This window comes from Pseudopodoces humilis, chromosome 6, assembly GCF_049639895.1.
Source record: "Pseudopodoces humilis isolate 2021_Gansu_Grassland_sample_001 chromosome 6, ASM4963989v1, whole genome shotgun sequence".
Classification (NCBI taxonomy): Eukaryota; Metazoa; Chordata; class Aves; order Passeriformes; family Paridae; genus Pseudopodoces; species Pseudopodoces humilis.
This window is the reverse complement of record NC_142205.1, coordinates 10,725,966-10,746,477: the sequence shown is the minus strand read 5'-3', so window position 1 is coordinate 10,746,477 and position 20,512 is coordinate 10,725,966. Positions and strand designations below refer to the sequence as shown.

The window sequence follows — 20,512 nt, the reverse complement described above, 5'->3', positions numbered from 1 at the left end:
TTGAAAAATGTGTCAGTACTCCAGACAATTCCACAAATAATATGTCCTACAACAAAAGAACAGGCACTGACTACCCTGCATTTTTTCTGTCCTCCTGACCAGGAGATGCACAAACATCAATTAGCCTGCTACTGACAAGCAGACATCGAGCTCGATACCAAGAGCAGGGAGGGAGTGAAATCAGCCCAGTTCCAAGCCTTTTGAACAAGCCCATCTGCTGCACACAAACAACAAATGCCTTAACCATGTTAGCTACAGACACGGCCTCTGCATCCTTTCAGATCTGTTTGCTCAGACCATGGCTTTTTGTTTGGCTTCTGACTGAAACGAGGTGTGTGCATTCCCTCCTCACCCAGCTGCTCTCCACTGTCCACACCGAAACTCAATGGCTGTTTTAAGTGATCCCTTACAGAGTTCCAAAGACTCATGGAAATCCAGGCTGACCACCATGGAAGAAGGCTCACAGTGTGAGTCACCTCTTGTAAGCAGGGAATGTAAAGAAAGCTCCTGAGATATGTCACGGAAAAACAGAGGGGATGAGAGCAGATATCTTGGGAGATGCCGTGAGGAACAGGACCTACAGTGACAGCAGAGTGCTAGGACATGTGACATGCACTCATGTTCAAGCTTCATTAGCTTCATTGCTGCATACAAACCAACAAACTGTTCTGTACAATTCTATAGCAAAAAAGTTTACAGATCATAAAAATTCCAGGTTGTTCCGGCAAGTGTCCAGACATTAAATGTCATTGTAACCACTCAAATCCATTTCCTGCTCCATCCTAACTTCAACTTATGTTTCCTGTTTCAGTGATAATATCTATGCTTTTACAGATGGTGAAAGTCCTGTCTCCTCACCTGTTTTTTTTTAAATGGTTTCTGACTCTTACATCAGTATTTTTTCCACAGTTAAATGCCACAGGCCGATGGAAGTAGCTCCCAGCCTGAACCAGTACCAAAGCAAGATGAGAATCAGTGCTACAGAGCTGTCCTTAGAGCAGCACTGGGGAATGGAGAGGAGGGGGACACACACTGACCAAAACCATCATATGGAATCTGTCATGGTAGAATTCCTACAATAACTTACAAAAATTAGCTTTTCCCAAATTTGTTACTGGCCCATCAACAATAAAAACAAGGAACTGTCTTCCTATTCAGTACACTCTCACCAAGCAGTCAGAAGAATCAGCTACAGTCACATCTGCTCCCAGGTGCCACAAATCACACTTGGTCCTGTTAGTAAGTCTAAATGTTAAATTATGTTACTAAAAATCTTTAAGACTTTTATTTTTTTCCTTTTTATTACCCATTGAGACAGTAAGAACCCAGTTCTCAATCACATCACACCACATGCTATTGTTTAACCATACTGCAGGTAAAATATTACCACATAAAAAGAGCATTCTTGCACATATATCAAGGCAAGCACTGGGACAGGAAAATAAAAACTTGTGAAGCCAAGAGTCAGTACAGAAACTGGAGCTTCTGTTCTTCTTCAGCTCAATATTAATCACTCCTTTTAAACTGCTCTGAGGAAGTGCACTCCCAATTTGCCACATTTAACTCTTCTCTCTGCATTCCCATCTCTTAATCACCTTCACCTTCAAACTTCACCCCCTTTTACTCCCTTTCATTCAGTGTCAATGGCTGACACCTCTGAAAACATATAACAGCTTCCACTGGTCACCTTTTACGTTTTTGAAGGTTTTAAGGTATTTTCTTTTGTTTTGCCTCTTCCAGTTGAGACAACCGTGTGCAAAAATGTGAGAAAGTTGTCTTTTTACTCATTCAAATTCCCATTTAGAAATCTCTCTTCAGAGAGGTCTGTAAAAACATTTGTTAATGGAAAAGTCTCTCGTGCCTATGTTAACACCATATCATCCTCCAATACAGATTCCCATCTGGTATGGATACTTGCTCATCAGTTCCTAACAAGTTGTAATTGTCCACCACTTGGATAGTTAAGTCTTTGTGTAACATCAAGCAGCTCTTTCTCTGGTGGAAGCCCTTTGGGACCTCTCTCCAGGCTTTCTTATCTAAAGAGAAGAGTGAACTGACAACTCTTCCTAACTCCTGTACTGCTTGGACTTCACAGAGAAAAGCAGAAAGAAAATGCAGATAATCGATGACACTGACAGGGTAACAATACACTTAGATGCAAGGATTAATTTTATTCACATCAAAGGAATGTATTCATTTTGTGACACTGGGTCAGTTACATGGAAATTTTTGCATAATGCATAAACATACACCTACACTAAACAACCTCCTTCCTCTTAGAACAAGTGCAAAAAAATATCTGCCACAGTTCATTTCTGGGTGCAAAAACACAGTTCAAATAATTCATTTTACTTTTCAACAGCTTCATAGGAGAACATAAGAGAATCAAAAAGCAGAAATTAGAAATTAATTTAGTGCAAGTTTTAAAATGTGCCTGATAATACATTCATTTATTACTTCTGCTGCCTGAACATTCCCCAGTACCATAAATACCCGTTTAGGGAGTTTGGTGTGCCAAATCATTAATAGAAGAGATAAAAAACCCGATTACAAAAAAAGTTCCTGGTATTTAATAAAAAGTAACAGTAAGCTGTTGCATTAACACTCATTTGTGAGCACAGGACTAAACCCAAAAGAGCTATTCTTTTTGTACACTTTGAGATGTGCTTGAACAACAGGTTCTCCTTACCTCGAGCACTCTTCCTGTGATGTACTTTTCACAGTTGTCACACCTGATCCCAAACTTGGCGTGATAGTCTGTTTCGCAGTACGGAACCCCATCCCTAGGGAAGAACAACAGGCTGTACAGATGTGGCTCTAAGCAAGCTTGCAGTTTACTGGGAGATTATGCATACAAAATTTGTCACTGTTTCAACACTTCATAGGGTATTTATGGGCCTTCCTGCCTCCCAAGTATCTCGTATTTATTAATATTGCAAAAGCTGGATAGCAATGAACAACTATTTTTGACCACTTTTCTCCTTTGTTGCTGAACTCAGCCGTCAGCCTTGTAGCAACATCCAGTCTCTGAGACCCTCACACCACCTGTCTAATTATGTTACCTACTAACTCCTTTCACATGTTTCCCCCTCTGTGGAAAAGATAGTTATTTCTACATATTACTCTTCCCCTCTTATCTAATCCATCCAGTTGATGTATCCAATTTATGTATTACCTAATCCTTTAGCTGAGACTGCAGAGAGTAATTTCTCAAATTTCTCAAATATCTTGTCTGCAAACCAAGTTTTGATAAACATTAAATCTACTAGCAACTCTTGACTGGACTTGCTTAAAGACAGTCATGGACCAAACATCTTGGGAATGTGCTCCACAGAAGCCAGCAGTGACTACAAGAATTCAGCCTGAGCAGCAGTGTGTTCATGCATGATGTGACCAGCCACTCCACCACCACCAGTGCATTAAGATACAACTTACAGATATGAAGAAAAAAACCCAGAGTCTCAGCTTTTATTTTAAAGCATCAAGACCAGAACATTTGGACTATTTCCCTGACAAGAACCTGTTAATTTTGCATTTTACAATTTTATTAAGTTGTACATGTAGACCATTGAACTGATGAATGAAAACAAATTGCTCTAAGAAGAAACTGGAGAATCTTCCCATGTTTCAAAATCCAGGTTAAACAAAGTTGAGTATGTTATATCTTATAATATCTATATATTATCTTATATATATATCTTATATATATTTATCTTATATATATCTTATAACGTTATAAGTTCAAACATAGTTAAATATATTTCATTTGTTATACTAAAACAGACTATGATCAGACAGATTTGTTAGTAGAGGCATAATTTTATCAGACATTTCCCTGGAGAAACATAGAAATTAATTTTATAGCATGGAAGTTGGATTTATTAGAGACTAACCTATAAGTTTATCACAATAATTCATTGAATTAAAAACAGGATATTTCTTCTCTTGAGTTATTTTGTTTGGCATTTAGCCTTTTTAAAAAGAAGATTTTGTAATAATTATATCTTTACAATTTATGGGAGGGTTACATTAAATAACAAGAAAAAAAAAGGACTGCACTGAAATACATCAGACTAGAACAACATTGATACAATGTAAAACCTTATTAAAGAACATACTTTTAATGAATATTGTTCTCTAGTGCAAGCCGTGAAATTAAATGTTGTACTTGCGTTAATCGAAATCCAAAAAATTGTTGAAAGTCAGTGGGACACAGACTCTGAAACTACATCATCTCTGGGCACTGGTGTTACAGGAGTTACTTTGCTGCTTAAGAAAATTTCAATGTAACACACTTCTGCGAAGCAGAAATTAATCCCAGGTGCCTTGGCCAGTGAAAGGCCTGCATGTCACTGGCCTGATGAAAGTGCTGACATGGGACGTGGTCTGTGTGCATACTTTGTGCTGTCACCACATTCAGTCCAAATCTGACACCACAAGGGTCTGGAGCAGCACGAAAACATGGTGTGTACATCCTTAATGAACTTCTGGCTAACACTTCTTCTTATGTAATACATACAGAAAGAACAGTACCTGCTTGTTTATATTACAGCATCACAGAGAGCAAAACCATAGGTAACTAAGGGCATGCATTTGGGTCTTGGAAACATATTCCACCTGCTGCCTCTCTGTAGCATAACTGCTTTGTCAAGTCCCATCCCAGGTAAATGGAAAATGTGACTTTAACCTTCCTCCGTTTCATTTATTTTAATACAATTTAGATAATAATTTAGACAATAATCTCTAATATATTATATATCTCTGAACATATATATATGTATCTAATAAAGGGTATGCAATGATAAATTAATTATTTGGCATTAGAATACTGAAAAGAAGTGAAAATACTCCTCTACTTACTTGCTGATGTACTCTGCATTCAGTAGCTTGCCACATGTATTGCACTTAAAACACCCCAAATGCCAGTGTTTGTCCAAGGCGACCAAGGACTGACCATTTTTTATTTCTGAACCGCAACCCCCACAGTCTGCAAGAGAAAAACCCAAATTAGTGAATCATATTCTTTAGGTGGTCATGCAGCAGTACCAGGATCCATCAGTGCTCCAGTAGCAGCTCAGGAGGGCTCTGTAACTCACTCCACCTCTCACTGATGGATGGCAAATGTTGCAGCCCTTAGAAAGCTCTGACATTGCTACAGGGCATGCATCATTCAAAGAAAAAACCTGATGACTTCAGTTTCCCACTGAAATTTTATTCATTTATACTGTGTTTAAAAAATACGAAGTCTTCCTGATTAATTTTTCAAGCATCAAAATAAGACAAAAGATAATAAGATAAAAGAAATAAAAAAGACAAAGAGTAAAATTAATAACTGATTCTTTGTATTACCCTTTGCCTTTGGATCTGCATGCCCTACTTATTTCAAAATTCTTTTTGCAACCATGAAAAAACTCCAAGCTGAAATTCTGGTATGAAATTTCCTGTAACCAGTAAAAACACTCAGATACTTAAGAGGCATTAGTGATATTTCAATATGTGAAAGTAATGGCTGTCTATGTATTTATTCTCTATAACAATTCACATATATAAAGCTCCATGGGTGCTAACAAAAAATACATGTAAAACATGCAATAACTGGGTAACAGAGGTTAGTTTGCACTGGTTAAACAGGCTGTAGGTGAGCTATACTCCCCAGAAGGAGGAACTGAGAACAAGACTGGTTGGGGGTTTGGTTGCCTTATTTTTTAACAATGGAAGATTTTGACTCAGCTAGTAAAAGACAAATCTACACTTGGTTTCTACATGAACAGTGCACCAGAATGCCCTCTTTGGAGAGGTTATGTAGACATGGGATTTGGATCTGGTTCTCTATATCCCAAATGAGCTCTCCAGTACAATACAAGGTCCATCTCTCACTCTACAGATTTCCTGTCTACGTAGGTTTTCTTACTGAATGTTAAAACAGACAGAATATATGGAAAAAAAAAGGGGTAAGTGCCAGTGATAAAATGATTCTAATGCCAGTACCTCAGTAACCCTTCTAACCCTCCATCAAATATCTTCCATCTCATGTGGAAAAATAAACAGTACTTTTAGGAATTCTTCGGGTATATCAACAATTTTCTAGAGAAAAGACAAAACTTGAAAGACACTTAATCATTCAGAAATGCCAGGAGAGGTAAAACCCAAAACAATGTCTTGCATGGGAGAGAAAGCTATGCAAAAACATTAGAATGATTTATCTAGTTATTAAGAAAGAACTCTCAACCTATGATCTCATTAAAACATTTAAACAGTCCTCTTAACAACTTTCTGATTTAAGACTGTATTTAGTTGGTTACCTGACCCTGATGAGACAGTGTAAGTGAAATTGTAAATGTTTGACTCCTGAGCACATGATGATAAAGCATAGTTTATATTTTCCTTTAGTGGATTTGGAATGTATTGAGGGAGCAATAATGTGTCTCTTTAATGTTACCCTCCAGAGCACCCATACATGGAAACAAGCCTAGCACAAAAGCATGTGCACTACAGATCAGAACACTTGAGTTTTGCTAATAAAAAAGAACATTTGGGTGTGTGCCTGGTTTTATTCCCTGCAGTATTCTACAGTATCTATTGTTTAACTGCAATCAGAAATTTGTTTGTGATCTCCCCTGTACTGGGGATTCATCTGGAAATCTAATTTATTCTGACTGCTTGAGGGTTTATTTCACAAACTGAATACAACATCATGTGCTCAGATGTCATTCACCTTTCATCTGGTTTAAGCTTGGGTGGGCAGAAATGCAGCATTTTGTGAGCTTTTTTTTTATTCCCACTTGCTGTTTTCTCTGCAAAGTGCCAGATAATTACAAACAAATATTTTGGTTGCTATGCCAACAGTGCCTACTGATGCAGTGTCCTTGTCTTCCCATCTTGGATGCAGCATCCTTTGGTGACTCAACTAATTTCAAGCAATAACTCTGCAGAACACATCAATTTGCTGCTACATGTTGATATTCCTCCTTGAGTACTCTCTCAAAATCAACACTGTCACAAGAAGTTTTCAGAGTTATTGTTTTATGAAACAAAACAAAACAAAGAGGTAGGCACTTAAAAAATTCAAGGACTCAGGCAGAAAGCAAGTATTTTACATTCTTCATTTTCTTCCAAATGGAATGCATGAAGGAGGTTAGAAGCAAAAGGGGAGGATGAAAACAGAAGGACTTGTCAGAGGGGGCAGTGATGTTGGGAGCTCACTGAGTCCCCAAGAGATGTTCTGAAAGCACTGCTGAGGTAAATAGGCTGCTGAACAGCACACCTGGTACACATCAGACAGCTCTGAGACAGGAACAAACCCAGTGTAACAATGGGTCAATGTACTACTCATTCCTTGAAAAAATTTGCCTGAAGTCATATGTTTTTGTGCACTCCTAACAAGAGTTGATTGCTTAAAGCATTAAGGTCTTTCCCAAGAAAGCTGTTAGGAGATACACCATTCACTGCTCTATATAATTTGGGGAAAAGTTAAAACTTTTATTTTCCAAGGTCAGGTTTTGCCACAAATATGTGCTCCCAGTGCTGTTTCCCTCTGAGGCAGGCAGTTTGCTGAGGTTTGCAGGTAGCTTTGTTCTGGGAAGGCTCAGTGCAGTGACCCAAGAGAGCTGGGGAAGTGCAATGACAGGAAAAACTCTCCATGGTGAGTGTGTGTGTACAGAGAAAGGGAATGTAAATACATTAAAGGATTCTGTATCACAGATAATCAAATGAACTTGATCTGTCAGTACTCAACCAGGCAAATAATGTCTATTATAGTCAAATGTATTTTCACGAGAGGACAGCAAAGATATCCAAGGAGGATCCATCTCTGGAATAAATGAAAGAGAAAGCACCTAACAGAGAGGGGCAACCTATCCCCAAAAGAGAATGGAATTAGCAAGAGGAATCAGTAGAGCATCTCACAGAGCATTCACACAGCAGCTTTTGATGATGAACTGTAGAAAGGAGATGGTGAAAACTTCTGTGAAGAAATGCAGGGTGAAAAAGAAAACAGAATTAAAAGAAGGAGAGACTTCTCCCAGAAGTGGTCCAGATTTCTTACACAGGAAGATGAGCAATCCTTGGGGCTCTTCCTCAGCCATGCTGAATCCAGCTTGACATAACAGTCATTAAAAATTTTTCTGTCTTTGCTGTTTAATTGAATTGCTGCTGCTGTTTAATTACATAAAGGTAGTGGTGGACTCTTAAAGCATGGCAGCACTTCATGAGCAAAACAGCAGTGGGATGGAGTTCAGAGCAACACCACCACTCTATGATCTACAGCAGAAATGTGGGTGTGAAAGGACCACATTTTCTTTCCATAGTGTTTGTATCTTCTGACAGTGCACAATAACCTGAGGTCAAGGTGAATGCCCCAGTGACATTCCATACATTGAAACCCTTGCTGTGTAGTATTTAGCCATGCAGTCCTGCCACTGGTATTTTCTGAAGCAATACAGGAACACTTACAAATCATTAAATCTTGCATTGGATTTTATCTCAGCTGAACTTGGACTAAATAATCAGAAATATTAATATCTATATTATGTTTTTCTCCAAATAATTTGATTTTGTTCATTTTAACCACATTTTTGAGAGGTTCAATGTATTGTTAATCCTATAATGGCACAGTCTGTGTTTCTTTTTAATATCAGACTTTCTTGAAAAACCACCCTATACTTTTTCATGTGGCTACCTCATACTTTATGACACTTCTTATACAGCTGAGTAGTATAAGTTCCAGCTGTACATACTGGTATAAAATTCTGTCCTTTAAACCTGTGCTAAACCAGACTAAGAAGTACTGACTGAAAAGAGCAGAAATCTGTACTTACTTCGCAGGTTCTGTACAGGGAAGGAGCCAGTGCTGCTGGAAGGGGGCAGAGAACATTTCTGGCAGATGCATTCCTTCCCATTAAAAGTTACCCGGTCCCCTGCAGGGAAAGGCAACCTGCAACAGCAGAAAGAAAAGCAAACTGGTTACAGTCTCATGCCTTTATCAAAATGAAATATCTTTCCATAAAGGAACTGATTATACTCTGGCTTCTTTTTCTCTGCTTGCCCAGTTCTCATTCAGTTTTCCAGCCACTGAGAGGCTTAAGTATCAAAGGGACATGTCAACAGACAGCTTCAAATCCAGATGGTTACAGCTTCTTAGGAAAAAAAATAATATCTAAAGATACAAAAACACAGTGAGCACTCAAGTCTGAGTTGTTGTGTATCTAAGAAATGTAAGATCAGCCAGGGTTCATCACTAGCAGGATCAGTTACAGAATGAAAATAAAATTGGCATTACAGGGAGTTAAGTAGAGGCAAATGCAGCTGCTTTTATGTTGTTAAATAGCTGCACAAGAATAATGACTTTTATGCATTAAAAACCAGCACTTCCCCTCACAACTTTTACCACATCAAAGTCCTTCTCTCAATCTATGTGCTCAGAAGGCAAATGTTCATGAACTCTCAAAGGGAAAAACTTATCCCACTTATAAAAACCCACAGGTTCTACATTACTTGTTTTCCCTACTGAATAACAGCTCTCCTTACACTTCATTAAATAATCTCTTTTTATCAACATCCTTAAAACAAAAGCTCTCTGCTGTGCATTTCCTTATCTGGGCACAGAAACCACTGGGCCTTTTTCTCTAAGGGAACCAGATGGACAAATCATTTCACATGCAGTGAAGGATGGTGAGGGTTTAGAAACACGCTTCACTCCACCCAAAGCTCATGTCCAACTAAATCTCTATCCAAGATATCAAAATATGGCTTAAGTGGGGCAAAAACATAACACAACCTTCTGCCTCATGCTGAAGTCCATCTGATCAGACTATTTCATTAACATTTCATTAAAATTCTGCATGGCATTGCCCCACAAATGCTATCTAATTCATACCAACTGTGAGGTTGTCTTCACCAAAAAAGCTACATAGATACCTTGTGCTAAACTTAAAAATTATTTTGCTCCCTTAACTGCCCAAGAGACACTTAGTCTACATTTGAATCACATTTAAAATAGATTTTTTATTAATTAGAAAAAGAACAAAAGCAATGCTGTCCTTTGTTTCTATATAATGTAACTAAAATATATTTGAAACCAGCTAAATGAGTGTTCAACACTGACATTCATTTTGGACCACTGGTGACAATTTAAAAAATCACGAGCACACATGGAATGTAACTACTGTGATCTTTTTTGATATCTGATAATGAATTCTGCTTCTCACTTTTTTTTTTTCCCCCTCTTTCTCAAGTTTTTATAGTGCAGGAACTTCCTACCTTGTCTTTTACCTAAAGTTACAATACAAAAAAATAATTCATGGAAATAGCCTTTAATATTGCCTTACTCTCTGACCCAATTAAATGATCTGTGTGTGACTCTGGTACAACGAGGTCCAACACCACGTTAGTATAGATCCAGGAGGCTGAGATTTCCATCTGTTTCAAAGAGGATTTTGTACCATGGATTTTACTCAATAACCTAACCAGGAGACAACACTGTTTCTCGTGTGCCAGACAGGAATGCAGGATGGAGCTGCACTCCAGTGAGCAAACCTGTCCTGTCTTGCAGCAGTGCAGCAGCAGCAACCTTCTGTGTTATACATATTCAAAAATCTCACAACGCTATCTTTTTAGGTCATAACTGTCGTCTGCAACAGATTTTGATGCTTTTTAAAGTCAGAGATACTTCTAAGACATGGAATAATAGAAGTTTTATGAACTCACAGAAGAGTTGAGGTTGGAGAGGTCATCTGGACTAACCCAAAGTTTATTCAAATGAACGCACTTTTATTAGAATAAAAATTGGTAAACATTATACATTTCTATATAGATAATATGAATTCATGACTAATTACCAAAAACTGTCTCAAAAATGGAGTGATACAATTAAAATGCTGTTCTAGTTTTCTACTGCAAATGTGAAAGAAACCATTTAATCATGTCTTCATTTTAACAACATATTACAAAATCAACTAAAACTTAGCCCTAATTGACCTGGAAATACTCAAGCCAAGGGATTTCAACCATTCCTGAAGTGAGACATAAACTTGTCTCCTGCATCTCCTGCATGTTTTCAGGAAGACATCTCATCTTGATTTACAGATGAACACAGACTTATTATAACCACTGGTGATCTGCTCCAAATTAAACCTCCACAAAGCCAGCACCCTGCTCCACTGCCACCCTCACTGCCACACAGCTACTCTGGCATCTTTCACTCCTATGCACAGTAGCATGCCCTGGGCAGTACCTTCTGCCGTGTTTTGTCACAATCTCTGTGGGAACCAAGGCTGGGTTCAGCTCATGACCCAGCTGGGCTCTCATGAGATGTCTCAGTAAAACAGCAGGCTTTGCACCATTAATAATCCTGGGAATGGTGATGTGCTGGAGCTCTGAGCAGTTCACTGCTCTGAAGAATGGCTGTGACTACTGAACAAGCTTGGGCAATATATAAGGAGCAGTAGGGGGAGGTAATGTAAATATATCTTCCTGACTCAGGGATCTACCTAATAAAGATCCAGCTGAACTTCCAAATGAACACAGAAGCCTATCTCAAACAGATGCACCAAGCAGCAGCTAAAGTAGAAGCAGTGACCACCCACTTCAAATTGGTTCATCTCATCACTGTCTAAGCAATCAGAAAATCTAAAAGGAAAGAAGTTAAAACTGGAAGAGAAGAATGGGATTATTGACCTCCCATGGCACAAAGACATAACCAGGCAGATGACACCCCCAAACATGCCAAAGCTCACAGGCACCACAGCAAGTCACAGAGCCTCCTTAGATGGGAAGGCACACAGGGGATTTCCTAGCCTATAAAAATACTGTACCTGGTTTATTTTCTTAAAGTTGAGTAAGCACCATGCCTTTCCATTCCAATGGGAGAGGGCAACAATTTTGGTTGGTTCCTTATTGTCTCCAACCAACATGCAAGAAATTTTGCTCTAAATCCCAGAGAAATATTCCTTGGAGCTGTCCATCCCAAGGTACAGACAGACAGACAGATGTCTCCTCCCCTCACAGGTCTTCTAAACCCATAAATAAGTCTCAAAGTTTGTTTCACTGTCTTGTTCACTGGGAACTCATACCCAACACATTTGCCAGCTTTCCTGTACCAGCTGACCTCTCCCTTTCACAAGCAGCTCTGCTCAAGCATTTCAGTGCCAGTATGAGTGAAGGCACAACAGAAGGTGGTAACAGTCAATTAACAAGGTTTCAGTTTCTGAGCTCTGTAAGTTGTGAACAGGACTATAGATAGAATTTTAGGCTGAGAGCAGCATATTTGCCTTCAAATACAATGATATCTCACCACCAGTCACCCACTGAACACTGCTAGCTATTGCAAAAACCAGGACAGGGTTTTAATTAGCTACTTATCCTTTAATAAATATTCAGTGAGATTTTTGCAGTTGGATAATCTATTTTTAAGTGAGAATTAAGAGCATTTTTAAAGCAGCTCTCTCAAATGACTTGTAGAATTTTAACACATCTATGATTCATTTCCCAACAAATTTTGTTTTATCCACCTGCCTACAATATTTGCAAACCCAGAAAAAAATCTGGAGGTGACCAATGAAACTACATTGTAAAACATCAAATCACCTGTAACTGTGTGCTGATACCAAAAGGTCAGGTCATGGTCTCATCTTTCTCTGCACCACACCTCAATCTATGCAGCTGTGGGCAAGTCATTCAAGCTTTCTTGGAGGGACAAAAAAAAATATTTTTTTTCAGAGCAGAGGGATGGCCATCTTTAAATGGCAATTCTTTAAATTGCTGATCTGACTCTGTGGCTGAACAGTCAGCTAAATTTGATACATGAAAATTAACAGTGGTCAGGTTGAGGAGAGAGCAAAGCTATTCATTTCAGTAGCTGGCTGCAGTTACACCTGGTCAGGTCTAATGTCACACTGCAACCTAAGGACCAGCAGGATCAAATTCTGCTCTAACTTGTACCTGGTACAATCACATACCTTGAGGTGCTCCACAGGGACGAATCCCCGTGGATTAAAATGGTGATACAAAGTGGACACTGAGTGCTATCTACCATCTACACATATTTCAGCAAGGGAAAATGCTAAATCCTGCAAGCAGTGAGGAACAGCCCCATGCACCAGTGCACCACAGGGTTAATCAGCTGGAAAGCAAAAGAAGATGTGGGGGTCCCAATGGACACCATGTTGGACATGAGTCAGCAGCGTGTCCCCACGACAGCTGACCGGCCACATCCTGGGAGGCATTAGTGTAGCCAGCAGATCCAGGGATCTGATCTTCCCTGCCTTCATCATTTAAGAGACTGCAGCAGCATCATCTTGGGGTCCTCAGGACAAGATTTACCAGAGGGAGATGAGGGAAGGTGGCCAGGTCCAGAGCTGCAGTACAGAACACACAGGCAGGCAGGGGCTGCAGGAGATGTACCTGCTCAGGGGAGATCCTATTGCTGTCTAGAGCTACCTGATGACAGTACACAAAACTGGAGCCATGCTCTTCTCACATGTAAAGAGTGAAAGGACAAGAAGCCAGACATAAGCTGGAACATGGGAAATGTCAACTCAATATAAGGAAAAAAAAAAATACCATGAGCTTGTTGAATGCTGGAACACTCTGTTCAGCTTCATGGTTTGAAATATGTTAAAGGAATGCCATCAGCTGTCTACTCAAACTGGACTTGCTTTGAGCCAGGGGCTGGACCAGAGGACCACCACAGATCCCTTCCATCTTACATTATTCGAGGGCTATAGGGGTGGCCCATATATAGAGAGTTTTTTAGCAGATGGGGGACACGATATATTAGTAAAAGCCTGTCTGCACAAACCAGCCTCTGGGTTAAGTCGTAATATTAAGGGCTAAAATCCTTGAAACTTGCCTGCAGAAAGTAAAACAATATTCCTGTGTACAAGGATAAGAATGTAAACTTGTGTGTACTAGCCAATAGTAGCTTGCTCTGCCCGCAAACCCTGTAGAACCCTATAAAAAGTGTGCTAATAATAGAAATAAACAGCGTTCACAATTACTTCTGTGAAGACTGGTGAATAGCTCGGGGGTCCCTCAAGACCCATACAGAATCAAAGAACCCTAGAATCACTAAGGTTGTAAAAGACCTCCAAGACCATCAGTTCCAATCTTTGACCAAACACCACCATGCTCATGTCATCACACAGTGCCACGTCTACTGATTTTGTGAACACTGCCAAGGACGGTGACCCCATCACCTCCCTGGGCACCCTGTTCCAATGCTAAACCCCTTTCTCAGTGAAAAAACTTTTCCTGATTTCCAATCTGAGCCTCCTTTGGCATTGCATAAAGACACTTCCCCTTGTCCTATCGCTGGCTGCCTGGGAGAAGAAATCAACCCCCAACTCACAACAACCTCCTTTCAGGCAGTTGTAGAGAGCAGTAAGTACCCCCTGAGCCTCCTTTGCTCCAGATAAACAACTCCAGTACCCTCAGCTGCTCCTCACAGGACTTGGGCTCCAGGTTCTTCCCCTAAAGAGCAGCAGACCTAAACCTGAAGAGCAGCCCCTTGTTCCCCATCCCTTTGTTCAAGAAGAACCACATATTGATAAATTCATCTGGTTTAGAATCAAAATGCCAAGAACACTCAGGCTGATTTCAAAATCAGGCTTAACACCCCAGGTTTCTACAATACCTAGCAGTATTCAGTGGGTGACTGGTGGTGAGATGAAGAACACCACTTCATGAGATGCCTTAAGAAGCACCTGGTACTGCTTAAGTGGGAACCAAAGCCTTTCCAAATTTAGCAGGAGAAAAAATTAAGCAAATAAAAAGGTTTAGCATACTCAAAAAGTCTGTCATGATTGCTATGTTTAAGAAGAAACTGAATTTGAATTTCTAATTTTCATTATTAACCTAATTTCATAAGACATACATACACAAAAGTTCTCCATTCTTTCTAGAAGCAGCGGTGTTATATATGTAGGACTATCTTCTGTTGAAAAAAAGAAAAGGATTTTAGCTTTCTGATATTTTATATTGAACCACCTGGCTAATGTGAACTACCTTCTTGACAGTAGTAAAAGTACAAATGGGTTGAAAGAGGTTTTATAGCTGGGTTTGGCACACGACCCCTTGAAGAATATGTATCTGTCTCTTTCCTCTCCACTCACTATTCAGCTCTACATGGCACATACTCAGCTTTTGTCAAGATTCTGTTTTAAAAGAAAACTTCCTAAGCTCAGAAAAACTTAAATATAGAAATTTTGTACAGCAAACACAAACCTGTTTCCTTATTAATCCGGGATATATGTGCTTATCTATCCTCCATCCATGGGTCAAGTTGTCCTCTCTTTATCATTTACGTGTCAAAATTATTTTCCAGCTTTTAAGTACAAGAATACTGAAACTAAAGGGGTAACTATTACATGTACTCCTCCAATTGGGTACATAAACACCAATCCCCCCAACTTTACTAATTACAATAATACCCATACAGCCAAATCCCAGTTTTGTGATATCCAGAGAACACACAGCCCATCAGTAACAGAAATCATACTCTAGGTACCACATTAGATGGACCACACATCTTATATAAGCTTACTAAATCTGTATGACTTATTAACACACTAAGACATCTCCTGAAAATTCCATTTTCAGAGTATTATCAGAGGTATGACAACCCATTTCTTTTTGAAAGACTCAATGTCCTGCCCTTTCCCATCCTACCTGACTGTCCTATGACAGCCATGTAAGAAGTGTGTGCACAATTTTAATAAAACTAAGCTCCTATTGCTACAGCCAGCCTCAATTTTCTCCCTCTTTCTATTTCACTTTTACAAACAAATTAAGCTTTTGAAGGAAATGTCTTTGGCAGCCCTCTGGAGGACACAGCTCCTTCCAATTAATGAAGCTGTAAGAAGATTGTTCAGCCACTTCCTGGAAATTCAGAGTAAGCATTTAATCTGCAACAGTTTTCAATCTATGTTGTTATTCTTTCACTCATTCCTAGTTTTAGGCATTATCATCACAAAACACAACAGCAGAAAAAAGGTTTCACAAGGCTATGAACAGCACTAGAAGAAGAAGGGATTAAGCCCTCAATCTTTACTCCAGCAGAGCAAACACACAGTCGAAACCTGATTGTTTTTAAGAGCCACTTGGTTAACATAAGATAGAAACAATCAAATAGGATGGCACAATGTATTGTACTTTTACCATTTTTTTTCTCTAAATACTAATTAATTTTTTTTTTTTCAGAGTTTAGCTTGTGGCAGCCCTGAGCAGTAGTATCTGACTCCAGAGATGAGCTGGATTTTTCTGACACTCCAGCTTTTTTCCCCAGAGGAGGGTAGCAGGTTACGAATGCAGCACAGAGGGTACAAGGAACACAGCTCCCTGTGACACTGGGCTGTGTGGCAACAACAGTAGTAATATCAGGAGATAACTGGGCTTGGACTGCGTTTTCCCACTGCTCTCACTAGCTCGATTTTCTCACTGATGCTACCATACACTTCCCACATGTTTCTATTCAAATCTTATATTCTCTGAAAGTAAGGGGGGAAAAAAGCAGTTGCTACTGGCACTGGCTTAGTACTCAATGTAGAAACAGTTCAGAAGTGTTACTTCAGCAGCTACAGAAATAGGGGGTGCAGAAATGCTCATTTAAAAGAATTCACCGATCCTCCAGCATTCTGGAGAAATGTGTCATGAGTGCAAAATGCCTTCTGCTGCCAGTGTTTTCATCCTGGCTTGGTTTCCATGAGAGCAGGATCAGCCCCACTGGCAGGCAGTCACCACCTCTCAAATTCACACCATTCTGGAGGTTAGATTTCTAACACAGCACCCACATTGAAGTCTGGCTCTAAAAGGTAATGCCAAATGTGGTTTGTAGTTTGGCATCCACCAGCTACTACTGACAGTGTGCTTTGGCCCAGTATTTAAGGTTTCCACCCAGCTGTAAGAAATGATGGCTCAAATGGTTCTCCTGACTCTTCCCACCAAGGGAAATGTCTATGTAGAGAGCTTTACACCTTTCTCCCCCTTTATTATTACTGTTTTTTCAACTCACAGACAAGCTCCTTCTTTTGGCTTAAACACTGTCTTTACAGTCTACCAACCTTATTTTTACTGAGGATATCAGTCAACAAAATAAATGCTGATGATGTTTAGATAGGACACTCTCCCCCATAAAAAACACAGGTAATGTCTAGCTTGCAATGACAAGGGTAATTGAAGCTGATTTAAAGCATATAAACACATGACAGGATTCTTCTGCTGCTATGCACCACAGATCAGTGTTACAACCCCCCTGGGAGACACTAATTGAATCCTGCTAGTCAGCAGGGCATCAGTTGGCTCTGATGAAGACAATATGAATTTGTGTGTCCTCCCAAGAAAAGCAACAGAAGTGTCTCTCTCTAACAACCAGAAACAGTGAAATAGCATTTAATGCAACTATTTAGTTATGCAGAAGGTTAGGGAACATCTCTGATTTTCCTTTTTAAATGATATTTTATTTTATCAGGAACTTCATTTTTAAAAGCTTTATCACATCTTCATCACACATGATATTTGTAGCATGAATAATTTCACAGCGCTGCAATTTAACCCACCTGAAGTTAAATTGTTAGGTACTTATTAATAAATATTTTAGTCACAAGGAAAATCATTCCAAATTTCCAGGGAGACAAAACAAACTGCATCAACAAGCTCCAAGCTATCAGCTGAAGAACTGACTAAACACAGCAGGAGTTGGTATATCCAGTGGCCTGAAACCCAAGGTAGGCAATTTCACAGTTACTGCGACACACAGTTAAATAAATTTCCTCTAAGCTCCAGTGATGTGAGGATACAAGCACGTTTAGCCAGAAAAACAGATTCAACCAGTTCAGTTTTTTGATTTCTCTTAAATGAAGAAGTACCTCTCTTTACAGAAGGTACTAGTGCTGAGAATAAAGGTACCAAAAATTTGCTCTGCTCATCTCTAGAAGAGCTGTAATACTGCCAGGCCAATAGCATGTGCAGCTAGCAGTTAACTCATGAGAAACTCTTGAAGTAATTTTCCTTACTATAAAAAGAAAAAATAAAATACAGAAAAGATTTTAGAATTTTTTTCTTATCTTTACTCTTCACATTTGTTTTAAGTAACCAAAAGGATTGCCTACTAAACAGAGGAAAACTTAGAATTTAATATAATAAAGGCTTGTCCATTTCAAAGTCTCCCCACTATCACAGCTATTATCATTATTATTATTATTATTATTTGCACAGTTGCTTTATTTAATTGAGATTCTGTCACAAGGCATGGCTGTTCTGGAATTTAAATTCCTGCTCCTGCATCAGCTCAGGGGGATTTCTGAGCTCAGCAGCTCCATAGGGCAGGCTGGGCTGGCAGACAGCCACAGTGACATGGACATGCTGGTTTGGGACTGCAGAGTCACCTGCATGAGGCAGCAGCACACAGAGCATCTAAATTGTGCTGCACCAGTGCCTCCTTGGCCTCTGAAACCCTTTCAAAGTGGGGTTGCTTTTCTTGTACTCCTAAAAGCTCAAGTTTAGCCAGAGAAACTATGGCAGCATTTCCATTTGCTCCAAACTGCCACAACTGTGTTTTTTCTGAAGGTTTAGTGCACTTCAAGTGCTTCTTCATGAAGTCTTCAATAGATATGTTTGTGTTATTTCTACACAAGAGGATTAAGATGCTGGTCAAAATGACATCAGTCCCTTGTATTGCTGAGTTTGGGACCCATGTGGGAAATGATCCCACTGAACTACACTGGGCTTTAGCAGTAGCCTGCTGAGGACTCAGCCACTGGCATTGCAATCCTTTGAAACTCCAGGCCAACAAATGACTTAAACAGCAAACACCAGAGAAATAAAGCAACACCTGGGGCAAAACATCTTACAACGAGGACAGTGGCAGTTTCTGGAGTACTTTGAGAGCCTCACACAGAAGATAATATAAAAAAGAAAAGCATTTGGAAAAAAGGGAGGCACTCAAAATCACACATTCTTTTTTTTCTCTTCACTTCTGCAGTTTTTTTAAGGCGTAACAGAAAAACCTATCTCTAGGCTAAAGGTTTGAATGTCTGGCATTCAGGGCATTCTGGTATCAGAAACACAATTTCATGTAGAAAACCTACCTGCAGACAGCACACACAAAACAGTCTGGGTGATAGGTTTTGCCCAGTGCTGAGACCACTTCTCCCTCAATGAACTCCTCACAGCTGAAGCATCGTGTGCCATAGAGTCTCTGGTAGTCCAAAGTACAGATGTAGTCTCCCTGTCTCACAAAAAATCCTCCTTGAGCCAGGTCACATCCACAAGCTGCAGAAAGAGAAAAGGCAGACTCAGAAGGCAAGAAACAAATGCTCTAAGGTTAGACTGATTTTGCACCTGTGATCTGAAGGGTTCCTAGTGGAATATTTAAGCACTTCAATGTATGGGCTTACGATCACAGAACAGATGTGCATCTGAAAGACACTACTCATACAGTAAATTACATCACTCATGTATTTTGGACACTAACAGCCTGGACTTATTTGAGGTAAAAATGTCCACCTCAGAGCAGCAGCTGTGAGTACAAAGTTGAAGTCTGTAGGAGTTGAGTTCAGGGTTACCATATACAACATTTACACATTTAACAGGTTACCATATACAACATTTACACATTTAACAGGTTAAAAGAAATGCATAAAGGATGTAAACCCTTAAAATCTAAAGCACCAGTGTAACAAAGAAACATCTCTGACAGATTACAAGTGTTTGACATTCCTCCTGGACACAAAAGGGGTTTAAGTACTGCTGTCTCTAAACATGGGGGCTGATTCTCATGGCAACTGCTGCAAGTTTTCACAAGTTAAATCAGTTTAAATCAGCCCTCGTGTTTACCTGATGAACATCACTCACCATGTATGAACTGGAGGCAGCTGCAGATTCATCTGCTGCTGGCAAAAGTAAGGTTTTAGTCCTAAATGTCAATTTCCATTTTTTAAACTAAACCTGTAGGAAAGGGTTAAAGTTGATGCACCAAAGGCTTGTGAGACTGTTCAAGGGTTTTCTTCACCACACCAGGGATGGAACTAGGCTGGAATTTTGAGAACATGTAAGATGGGGATACAACGGTCTGGTGAAGTCATACAGAAATAGCAGATATGTAGAACATAACCATCCATATTGACCAGGATCTTTGAAAACAGACTTGACTTGATTTAAAAGAGAACTGGACTTCAAAGTGGTGATTCTGCTGCTGTGTTGACTACTCCTTTACTGTAAGTCCCAGCACCACACTTGTTACTACATACTTCTGCTCCTGTAGGAATGTGTTCCTGTCAGCAAATGGTGTTTACAGTCAAACGATGCTGAACCACACAGTGTCACTACTCACAGCCCACAGAAAAGGAGTGGGGAATGCTGCTTATTAAATTTGGGTTACATGTACAAAACATTGCAGAGTTGCTCAGTGCCTTGGTCCCAAAATAGCAGAAGTATCTGCACTTCTAAAATTCCAGATTGAGATATCGGTACCCGAGAGTCCACAGGCACTTTGGTTTCTAAATGTAAAGCCTGGCAACTC

At 39.6% G+C, this 20,512-nt stretch overlaps 1 protein-coding gene across 9 annotated transcripts in view; it reads right to left on the bottom strand.

Moving 5' to 3' along the window:
• ABLIM2 (actin binding LIM protein family member 2) overlaps positions 1–20,512 on the bottom strand; it is a 129,193-nt gene that overhangs the window by 61,889 nt on the left and 46,792 nt on the right. For all 9 annotated transcript variants that reach the window (XM_088056348.1, XM_088056350.1, XM_088056353.1 and 6 more), the window contains exons 3-6: positions 19,080–19,263; positions 8,817–8,932; positions 4,861–4,987; positions 2,690–2,783 (exon numbers count right to left, since the gene is read on the bottom strand). In XM_088056348.1, coding sequence (XP_087912474.1) covers positions 2,690–2,783; positions 4,861–4,987; positions 8,817–8,932; positions 19,080–19,263 — 521 coding nt within the window. The remainder of the gene's footprint in view (positions 1–2,689; positions 2,784–4,860; positions 4,988–8,816; positions 8,933–19,079; positions 19,264–20,512) is intronic.